At 41.9% G+C, this 11,436-nt stretch overlaps 1 protein-coding gene across 1 annotated transcript; it reads left to right on the top strand.

Annotated features, from left to right (window-relative positions):
• Positions 1 to 513: 513 nt before the first annotated feature.
• cdyl (chromodomain protein, Y-like) lies at positions 514 to 8,932 on the top strand. The gene is made up of 7 exons (XM_040147350.1): positions 514 to 769; positions 3,354 to 4,104; positions 5,275 to 5,528; positions 5,653 to 5,825; positions 5,914 to 6,124; positions 7,474 to 7,617; positions 7,706 to 8,932. The coding sequence occupies exons 1-7, from the start codon at positions 746 to 748 to the stop codon at positions 7,862 to 7,864; spliced, it is 1,716 nt and encodes a 571-aa protein (XP_040003284.1). The 5' UTR covers positions 514 to 745; the 3' UTR covers positions 7,865 to 8,932.
• The last annotated feature ends 2,504 nt before the right edge of the window (positions 8,933 to 11,436 follow it).

An 11,436-nucleotide genomic window follows, 5' to 3' on the forward strand; every position in this document is an offset into this window, starting at 1 on the left:
CGATTTGGTGCTGTATAAATAAAATTAACTTGATTGACTCATGGAGTGGGATATATTAAGTTTTTTTCAATGGATGAAAAAAAACAGTAGAGGAGCCCCTTAATTTGTATCTTTAAGGATCGTAATATATGTTAAGGCGTAAATTCGGGATTCAGCCCAAATTTGGGTTTAATCAATGGATAAATTAATGGGTGTAATATATTAAGAGATTTTAAGAGTTTTTTTAAGTGAATTTTCACCTTTATTGAGTAATTAAAGTTCTTGTCAGGTAAACATTAAGGGATGATTTTCATATTATTTGGTCAATTTTAAGGGTTTTTTTAACGCTTAAAAACATAAAACCTTGCATACAATTAATTAAAAAATACCTTTATACATTACAATCCATTAGTGGCACCGTAAAATCTCTTAAAATACCTCAATCGCATAATTACTGATGTAAATCAATGGGGTAAAAGCTATCGAGACACAGGTCCATAAAGGTCTGCTCTTTGTATTGACAGTCTCAGCAGCGGTACGGGGCTTTTATTTTTTTAGGTCAGAGAGTCAGACCGGATGTTTCGGTGGAGCTGGTGGTGTGCTAACAGCTAACAGCTAGTTAACAGTGATAAACTAACCAACCGCACAGGTTAGAACCAGACAGACAGACCTCAGGTGAGGAAGACTCAAGGTTCACCGTTGTCTCTCATGTTGGTGCTCACCTGAAGAAGCTTCTGGAAGCTGCTCGTGCACGCGCACAGTCTCCATGGCTACGGAGGAGTTCTACGAGGTAACGCGAGCTAATGCTAACATGCTAACGTCGCTAACGGCAGAGTTCAGAGTTAAGTTTATCTACTGCTGAACGAAAGAAAAGTTAAACAAACTGGTTAGTTAGAAGATGGTTGACTCGTTATCGTGAGTCAGAGTCTCCCAGCCCTAGTTTGTTTTGGGGTCGATAAAAACTACAGATTGAGTTAGCTTCAGTAACTAGCTGCAGAGTTAGCTCAGTGTTAGCTTGGTGTTAGCCGGGTGTTTGAGTTTATTAGATGCTGAGGGAATAATTAATTTAAATTAATTATATCATTATAAATAATTGTTATATAAAGCTGGAAAGTGCTGAATAAATAAGTAATTCGATATCATCTCTGCTGGCTTTCCATAAGACATTGAATTATGAATCAGTTTTTAAACTTCACTCTCTGTGGTAATAAAATGGTCTTAAATTGAACCTGCATAAAGCCTGAATTAGGTTCTGAAAATACATCATTTCAAATCTCCATCCAAGGTTAGGCTTAATAAAACTAGCTCTCAGTGAACTTCCCCCTTTGCCTTTAAACCAGCACCAGGTCCCCTCAGTACACCTGCACACAGTTTTTCAGGTTCTTGGCAGGTAGGTTCTTCCAAGTGACTTGGAGAATTTGCCAGAATTCTCTTGTGGATTTCAGCTGTCTCAGTGTCTTTTGTCTCTTCATGTAGTCCCAGGCTGACTCCATGATGCTGAGATCAGGACTCTGTGAGGGCCAGACCATCTGTTGCAGGACGTCTTGTTCTTTTTTCATCAACAAATGTCTTGTTTTGTCCGAAACCCAAAGAAATTCACTTAACTGTGAGAGAAAACAGAGAAAAACTAAAAGTCTGACAGACTTGAGAAACTGGAACCAGAGAATTTTTGGCGTTTCTGCTTTAAAAATCTACATAAACAATTAAGCCATTATCAAAATAGGTGCCAGTTAATGTTCTGTCAATCAACCAATCAGTTAATCAATTGATTGTTCAGCTCGAGATTTTTAAAAAGTTTTTCTCCTGGCATTGATTAATCCCCTAGAAACTAATTTCTGTTCCACAAAATTAAATATTTAGAATTTTCTTCTGTGAAAAAAACAAACACACACACCTCTGCTTGTTTCTGTTTTGCTAGCTACTGTACACTACTCAATGGCAAATGGTAATATAGGAGTAATACAGGCACACGTTTGAACTGGAAACCGACTCTGAGGACGAAGAAGAACAAATTGTACAGGGTCACCTACAAGCTGATGTATCAGAATGGTGAAGTATTTTGTGTTTCACTCACTACAATGTTATAAACTTAACAGTAATAGATAACATTAGCCTTCAGCTTGACTACATTATCAGACATCTAAAAATATGTTGCTGATGTTAGATAGTCCTGATCACCAGCTCTAGGTTGGCTACATTAGCTAACGTAACTTGCAATATACCAAAGATTAACTACATCTGGCTTCCTGTTTAACGAAGGTTATCAGAAGTATGCTATGGTGAAAAAATATGGGAAGCCCTACGCTGCAAGTTGACGGGATTGGTTCCCTACTGTTTGAATCTGTGTTTTTAGGACTGTCGTTGGTTCACTGAAGTTCCAAGGTGGAAATACTCAGCCATGACGTTGACTTGTATCATATAAAAAACACCATATGGACATGTTAACAAGGTTAAAAACTTGATTTTCACTGGAGGTGGTCTTTACCTCGTATATCGAAATCCAGTATTAACAGTCCTGTATAAATCTACTTGTGACATGCAAATTTAGTTATCATTATTTAGAAGTGAAACTTTTTTGCACCATTTTTGTTTTTAATCATTCTAACAGATACATTGTTTTTGAAATAATCTGGTCAGATGTGTGAAAGGATTTAGTTGTAAAAGAAATTTAGACTGAATTTCTACCCCACCTGTTGATCTCTGGTCTGTTCAAACACCTGGAAACAGTGTGGTGCCTTTTACACCTGTAAACATTTAAAAATGTACTGTTTTGTATTCTGTAAGTGCTGTGCGAAGGCAACTGCACTTGATGTTCTTGAAGACATTTCGTCTCTCATCTGAAAGGCTTCCTCAGTCCTGCTCGACTAGTGGGGAGTTCCAGGTACTTATCCTCTAGTGAGATCAGCAACACTTGTGAGTCGTTGAGGTCACATGAGTTGTTGACCCTCCCGGTCATCATGTGAGTCGTTAGGATCACATGGGTCAAGGTGTGGATTTTACTAGTCGGGTAGAACTGAAGAAGCCTTTTGGATGAGAGGCGAAACGTCTACAAGAACTTCAAGCAAGTCCAGTTGCCTTCTCATAGCACTCACAGAATACCGTGACCTGGATGACTGAGAATCTTCACATACGTACTGTTTCGTATTTTCATCAACATAATATATAATCATATTCATCTGCCAAAGTGTTGGCATAGTTCATTTATACATGTGATACCTGTGTTTGACAGTTTCTAACAACTGACAGATATAAATGTTCCAATAAAAAGACTACACCTGCATGTATGCACGGGATTCATCAGGTAACTACCCCTCATGATGATGGTGGTGGTAATTATTCCAGCTTCATTAACAGTGCCCCTGTTCCTCCTGCAGGTGGACAGGATTGTGGATAAGAGGAAGAACAAGAAGGGGAAGGTGGAGTACCTGGTCAGGTGGAGAGGTTACGGTTCAGAGGAGGACACCTGGGAGCCTGAGAGTCACCTGTCCACCTGTATGATCTACGTCCACGAGTTTAACCGTCAATACGCTGAGCGGCAGAGAGACAACACGTTACTGCGCTCCACCCGCAGCTCACCCAGCTTCCACTGCAGCTCCGCCCACAGACTTACCTGCAGACCATCGCCCACTGCCACAGCTCGCAGTGACATCGGCAGTGACATCAGTGCAAGTTTGAGTGGAGACTGTAACCAGGTGAAACCTCCTGTTAGTCCGGCTCACCTGCCCCCTGTCGGACTGAGCCGTCAGCCCTCCGTCAGCTCTCAACAGCCCCCGCCGATGGACAGGTTCAGCAGCAGTCTGATGTCGGCGGTTCCAGCCGGCTCAGCCCGCCGCAGCATGGATCTGTCCAAGACTGGCATCAAAATCCTGGTCCCTAAGAGTCCGATGAACAGCCGTCTAGACTCAGAGGAGTCTCCCAGTGAGGCGGCTCACAGTCTGGAGGCTGGAGCTCAGGAGGCTCACCTTGTGCCACCTGAGGTTGCCTTGCTGGAGAAACCTGCAGGTGTCCAGCTGGGGCCTGGAGAGGAGAGGGCCCGCATGGGCACCAGACCCCGCAGCCAGAACCCCCTGCCCCCTCCCCGAGTACCCATCACACCTGCTGCCATGCGCTCTCTAAGCGGCACAGGTGAGGTCACGTAGTTTGCATGCATCTGATTGGCCTGCACAGCAGCTCGTTGAAAGGTTTGGACCAGGTTCAACTCATTCAGTAGATGACCCTTTGTTCTTAATCTCTTCTTTGTTGGGCTGTGTTGTGTCACAGTTTCCTTTGTGAGTTACTCATTTACAATTTAGTTTATTACATTTATTTGTCAGGGAAAATGTACAAAAACATGAATCTCATACAAAGAGGAGAGAAGCACCAGATTGAACTATGAGCGCATTTCTATCTGCTGTTCCATTTCATACAAACACAATATAACACTATAATGCAGTTAATACGAATACTGCATTAGTTCAAGATACAATAAATACTAAATTCAGTCAAATGCCTATTCCAATTCATACCTACAGCCCAAAAAACATTTTAAAGTAAAAGAAAAACAATAAAATGAGACAAAGAAAATACTTTAAAAAAAAATTTAAAAAAAAAACCCTGACAGAGCAGCCACAGTTCTGAGTTACATACATGTAGCCAACGTTTCCACTCAGATCCTTCACATTCAAGTGTCTTTAAAGATAATAAAGGAAACAAAACTAGCAAGACTAACAACTGCAAATTAACAACTTTAAAAATTAAGACAATTTTGCGTAAGTGTCTCTAGTGGTAGGCATTATGATAAAACTGATTGAAAAATAACTTCAATGTCAGGGGGGCTTTTTGTTTTTAACATTAGAAAAATATCTCTGTGCAAGGCAAGTTATCATGATTAGTATTCTACATTTACATCTGTTATCCAGAGAAAAAGAAAGATCAGGCTTTTATAAGATACAGATGTGGAGTAAAAGTAACCTCAACATCCAACTTGGAGTTATAGAAAGCATGAATGGATTTCCAAAAATGACTTTCATTTCACACTTCAAGAAAACATCTGTACATGTTCCTTCTTTGCTTTTACATGTGAACCAATGCAGAGAATTATCTTTTGAGATTTTATGCATACCTACTGGAGTAACATAAAATTTATGAGTGAAATTTATGAAATGAGCTGCTTGTTCATTTACATGAATGGATTGATGCCAGTTTAGAGGTCAGGGTTTAGTTGAACAGAGGTCGTTAAATGAACCAGTAACGCCAGTAGAATAATAATTGAACATGTTTGTGTTGGTCTGACGATTGCTGTTTTGTTTCCTACAGGTAACTTGGCATTAATGGAGGCTGTCGCTGCTAATGGGATGTCAGGTGTGCAGAGTGCTGTTACTGGGGCAACCAGTGCAACGGGGAAACGTCGTCTGGAGGAACGTTCTGCTTTTGACAAACGTTTGAGGTTCAGTGTTCGACAGACAGAAAGCGCTTACCGTTACCGCGACATCGTGGTGAAGAAACAAGACGGCTTCACCCACATCCTGCTGTCCACCAAGAGCTCCGAGAACAACACACTGAACCCTGAAGTGAGGCCATAACCCACACCTGAACACACTCAGGTTAAACGCTAAGCTGCTGGTGAGGTGTTGATGCATGATTGTTGTCATGGTTACTGTACTCAGCTGTCACGTTGTCTCTCCTCCTCGTTAGGTGATGAAGGAGATTCAGAGCGCCATGGCAACGGCAGCATCGGATGACAGTAAGCTGGTGTTACTCGGTGCTGTCGGCAGCGTCTTCTGCTGCGGCCTCGACTTCCTGTATTTCATCAGACGTCTGACGGACGACAGGAAGAAGGAGAGCATCAAGATGGCCGAAACCATCAGGTGACACCCGCTGAAAGCGCCATGGTAACTCTGTGTGGTGTCATCAGTTAGAAGTGTTGACCTCTGGCCTCTGTATTCTCTACATCAGGACCTTCATAAACACCTTCATCCAGTTCAGGAAACCAATTGTGGCAGCGGTGAATGGGCCGGCTCTGGGCCTTGGCGCTGCAATCCTGCCACTCTGTGACGTGGTGTGGGCGAATGAGAAGGCCTGGTTCCAGACACCATACACATCTTACGGCCAGACTCCCGATGCCTGCTCGTCCTTCACTTTCCCCCGCATCATGGGCCTTGCCTCGGTCAGTCCACCACTTCGTTTACGTTCATTTACCTCACCACTGCATTTACATCACCGCTTCATTTTCCTTCATTTATCTTCGGTTACCTCACCATTTATTGACTATTGACTACTTTATGATAGTGCGCGTGCACCGACAATGCATGCAGCATGTTGCAGTCGCTCCTGTTTGTTTTGCTTATCTTTCCAAATGTTTAGGTCTTTCTTTGTCACACTTGTTTAAATTTTTACTAGTGACTTATTTAAGCTGCACCCTTTCTAAACATGCTGGTAGACAGAGTTTTGGTCTGTTTTTTTTTCACAGTGGAATTATTTTTTTCAGTCATCTAATTTTTTTGAATGGTATCATTCAGCTACGCTACCATTGCGCAGCAACTCCATGGTCGCATTGTTTACAGCTCACCAGAGACCGGCTGGTGATCTGGCTGGTATGGTGACCAGAACAACAGACATCTCTGCGGTAATCAGGAGGAGGACACACAGAGGTTACAGAAGGGAAACGAAGAGACGAGGGAGGAGAGCTGGGTCCAGACAACAGAGACTAATGGAGAAGAGGCGATATGAGCTGCATCTTCCTTCTATCATCAATGGCAACATTAGATCGCTGGGTAACAAGATGGAAGAGCTAGCGGCTGTAGTGAGGAAGCAGAGGGACTTCCGTGAGTGTAGTGTTTCACAGAGACATTGCTAAAGGAAGACACTCCGGATCCAATCGCTACCATTGACCATTGTTTCAGAGTACCAGAGGGTGGTGTACAGTTTTGTGGAGTGGTTTGAGCTGACCCAGCTGCAGCATAATGTCAGTCAAACAAAGGAGCTGGTAGTGGACTTCAGGAGATCCAGAACTACTGCAACTCCTCTTTCCATTAGGGGAGAGATGGTGATAATGGTACAGGAGTACAAATACCTGGGTGTCCACTTTGACAGCAAACTGAACTGGACCAGGAACTTTGCAGCTTTCCACAGGAAGGGCTAGAGTCGACTCTTTTTCCTGCGGAGGGTCCGGGCCTTCAACATCTGTGGCACCACGCTGCAGATGTTTTATGAGCCTGTGGCGGCCAGCGCCCTTTTTCTACGCTGTGGTCTGCTGGGGCAGTAGCCTGAGGGTGGCTGGCACCAACGACTCAAGAAAACTGGCCGGCTCAGTCCTGGGGGTTGAGCTGGACCCTCTACATGGTGTTGCGGGGAGGAGGGCGTTATCAAAACTCCTTTCCATCATGGATAACGTCTCCCACCTTCTACATAGTGTTCTGGTTAGCCAGAGGAGGAACTCTGATATGAGATGAAAAAGGCCATGACCAGGCCAAGTTAAATGTCCCGGGCAAAGTTAAATGTTCTGTTCTGTTCTAGGCTAACGAGCTGTTGCTGAGCGGCAGGAAGTTGACAGCTCAGGAGGCGTGTTGTAAAGGTTTGGTATCTCAGGTTCTGTGGCCGGGAACCTTCACACAAGAAGTAATGCTGCGAATCAAAGAGCTGGTGACAGTTGACTCCCAGGTCAGTCTCAATCACACACACACACACACACACACACAGACACACAGACACACACATTGTGACTTTTGTTTATATTTTTTTCCATCAGGTTCTGCGGGAGTCCAAAGCCCTAATGAGGAACACCAGTCGTAGTGCTCTGGAGCAAGCTAACGAGCGTGAGTGTGAAGCCCTGAAGAGAGTCTGGGGCTCATCACAGGGAACAGACTCCATCCTGCAGTACCTGCAGAGGAGAACCGAGCTCTGCTAGAACCTGGACCGGGATCTGGACCAGGACCTGGACTGGTTTGAAGACTCAGCACTTCTGAGCTGGCAGCAGTGACTCAGCAGATTCTGTGTTCAACATGAAACGCTGAACGTTTCCTTTTTTGTTGTTTAATTTTAAATTATAATTTCAGCAGAATGTTCCTCCTGTTCTCAGGTTTCAGGTCTTTCAGGTATTCCATATCAGGATCAATTTCATCTGTGTCTAGAAGATAGGTCCAGAATGTGTTTAACTTAGCTTAAGCACAAGAAGCAGGGTGAAACTGCTAGCCTAGTTTATTTTCTGCATCCAAAACTGCAGTGTAGAACTTCCATTGGAAATCTGCTGTTTTAAGTCATTGTCAGTGGAATGTTTACCATATTTAACACACAGTAAAAATTAAATCTGATTTAATAAACTATTTAAACCCTGAGTAGGGTCTGTTTAGGTTGTTTTCAAAACTGTCAGGTTGTTATCCCTCAGTTTAATCTGATAGGCAAACTCTATGTCATTGAAACATTGACCTGTATATCACCTGTAAATCTAAGATAATCAGTTCCGTGTTTCCTGCTGCTGTCACCCAAAGGCAGCATGGACTGAGGAACAACAGAAGATCCACGATAGAACCCTGTGGAACTCCACAGGTCAGATAGTTACAGATCGGAAACTGAGATGGACACTTTTCACTCGTTTATAGACTAAGTGAGATTAATTAATGATGGACATAAGCCTCAACATACTCATCACTGTGAGACTGAATATCCTTTTTTTAACCTAAAATTCCATTGATGAGCCCATCAATAATGATTTAATTAAGGTACTTTTAATGGGGTTGTATAATATAATAATAAAAAAATACATTTATGGATTGCAATATCCAGTACAGTTAGGTATGTTAGTATTGGAACGGTGACACAATTTTTGAAACTTTGCCTCTGTACATCATCACAGTGGATTTGAAACACCGACATCAAGATATCATTTAAGTTTGGACTTTCAGCTTTAATTCAAGGGGTTTAACAAAAATATCACATTAACCGTTTTAGGAATTACAGCCATTTTTATACAGAGTCCCTCATTTTCAGGGGCTCAAAAGTAAATGGTAAAATCAACATAATTATAATGATTATTTTTAAAACTTGGATGAAAACCTTTGGCGGTCAATGACTGCCTGAAGTCTGGAAACCATGGACTTTACCAAATGCTGAGTTTCCTCCCTTGAGATGCTTTAGCAGGCCTTTACTGCAGCCGCCTTCAGTTGCTGCTTCTTTGTGGGTCATTCTGCCCTCAGTTTTGTCTTCAGTAAGTGAAAAGCAGGCTGAGTTTGGTTTGTCAATGACCAAGTGACTGACTTGGTCATTGAAGAATTTCCAGTTTCTTTGCCTTGAGAAGCTCCTGTGTTCCTTTCTCAGTATGTTTTGGGTCATTATCCATCTGGTCTCTGAAGCACTGTCCTATCAGTTTTGCAGCATTTGGCTGAATCTGAGCAGATAGTTTAGAACCTATACACTTCAGAATTCATCCTGCTACTTCCATCAGCAGCCACATCATCAATAAACACCAGTGACCCAGTTCCACTGGCAGCCTCCACCATGTTTGACAGATGATGTGGTGGCTTTGGATCATGAGCCGTTCCTTTCCTTCTCCATACTCTTCTCTTCCCATCATTCTGTTACAAGTTAATCTTGGTTTCATCTTTCCAAAGAATCTTGTTCCAGAACTGGGCAGTGTTTTTGAGATGTTTTCTGGCAAAGTCTAATCTGGTCTTTCTGTCCTTGAGTGTAACCAGTGGTTTGCACCATGTGCTAAACCCTCTGTATTTAGATTCATGACGGCATCTCTTGATTTTAGACTAACAATGACTCACCTGCCTCCTTGTGAGTGTTCTTGACCTGACTGGGTGTTGTGAAGAGTTTTTTCTTCACCAAGGTAAGAATTCGGTGATCATCCACTTTAGTTGTCTTCTGTGGTCTTCCAGGTCTTTTGGTGGTGCTGAGCTCGTCAGGGCTTTCCCTCTTTTTAAGAATGTACCAAATTGTTGATTTGGCCTCTCCTGAAGTTTCTGCCATCTATCTGATAGGCTTGTTTTGTTTTTTCACCGATTGTCAGTTAACCGTCCAATTAATTTGCTGAAAATGAGGGACTATGTATAAAAGTGCTGTAATTTCTAAACGGTTAATGCAATTTTTTTGTTAACCACCCACCTCACCCCACCCCCAAATCAAGACTGAAGTCTACACTTGTGTTTCATTTCCATTGTGATGATGCACACAGGCAAAATTACGAAAATTGTGTCACTGTCCAAATACTTACATACCTAACTTTATAAAGGTATTTTAATGTGGTTTTCTGTAAGGGTTAAGGGCTTTTTAAATTAAGGGTCAAAAGTCCCATAAAATCTATTAATGAATCTATTAATGAATAGCTTAAAAATTCAGGGATAGTTTTGATGCTATTTGGAAAATATGTTTTGTTTTTGTTTTTTTAATTTATTCAAAAAACCTGTTATATCCCAGTAATTTAACAGAATCCTTTCATTAGCCTGAAATCTAAAAATAACAAAACCATTGAATTTTGCACCTTGATTTGGAAAAAAAAAAAAAAATCAACATCGTTTAAGGTATTAATTCAAAAGTGATTTTTATGGTATTTAAAGTGGGACCCATCCTGAATCCTGTTGTTCTTCTGTGTATAATTCCTTAAATGAGGAGATTTTCATAGATGTGCTGGTGATATACATCTTTATGTTTCTATGACTTATAAAATAAAGTTGTTCCAGTATGACCAAATTGAGGGTGTGGAAACCTGTCTCACCTCGAATAGAACCTAATCAGACCTGCTCAGGGTTTAAACAGCTCAGCAGACAGACTCTAAAAAGAGTGTTTACTTTGTATTGTGACTAGTCAGTGACATTGACATAAAACAGCAGATTTCTAATGGAAGTTCAATAAACAAGATACAAAATGTAACTCAGGCAGTTAGGCTAGCAGTTTCCCCTCTGCCTGCAGGCTTGGTGCTAAGCTAGGCTAACTGGCCCTCTTTGCCGATAGAGATGAAACTGAACCCTCAGACTCTGACAGAGAACAGGAGGATTTAGATTAAATGTTGGGCTGTTCATTTAAATGGAGGTGACCCGACCTTCTCCCAGAATTCCCTCTGATGAATTTCTACATGTTGGAATAAACCGGAGCAGACACAGGAAATGAACGAACGTTTGACATTGAAGTCTCCTCTTGTGGACTTGTTTCAATTTTTTTTTCTCTATTATAGGAGATCATCAGCTGATTGACTGATTTTTTGTTTTTACAGCTGCAGCGTATCAGTCTGTCCTCTCCTCACATGTTGAAGACTCGGCATGTTTCTTGCAGCGCCTCTATCAGGACAAACTGCAGGTTTAACTCCTGTTCAGCCTGTCGGGGGCGCTGACAGCGATTCACGCTAATCAGATATTAATCATGCAGCAGTGTGACAGTGATGAATCATGGGTAAATATCTGAGAGGTGATGCTGATGCTGATCAAGGTGATTTCTCACGTCAGTAAATTGTCCAGTTCACCTATTTTATTTAGTTTACACAAA

This window comes from Xiphias gladius, chromosome 15 (genome assembly GCF_016859285.1).
Source record: "Xiphias gladius isolate SHS-SW01 ecotype Sanya breed wild chromosome 15, ASM1685928v1, whole genome shotgun sequence".
NCBI classification, from domain to species: Eukaryota; Metazoa; Chordata; class Actinopteri; order Istiophoriformes; family Xiphiidae; genus Xiphias; species Xiphias gladius.

Coding starts and splice junctions, on each gene's coding strand:
- cdyl (XM_040147350.1), top strand. CDS start 746: ATGGCTACGGAGGAGTTCTACGAG. Junction 770..3,353: donor CTACGGAGGAGTTCTACGAG/GTAACGCGAGCT, acceptor TTCCTCCTGCAG/GTGGACAGGATTGTGGATAA. Junction 6,125..7,473: donor GCATCATGGGCCTTGCCTCG/GTCAGTCCACCA, acceptor GTTCTGTTCTAG/GCTAACGAGCTGTTGCTGAG.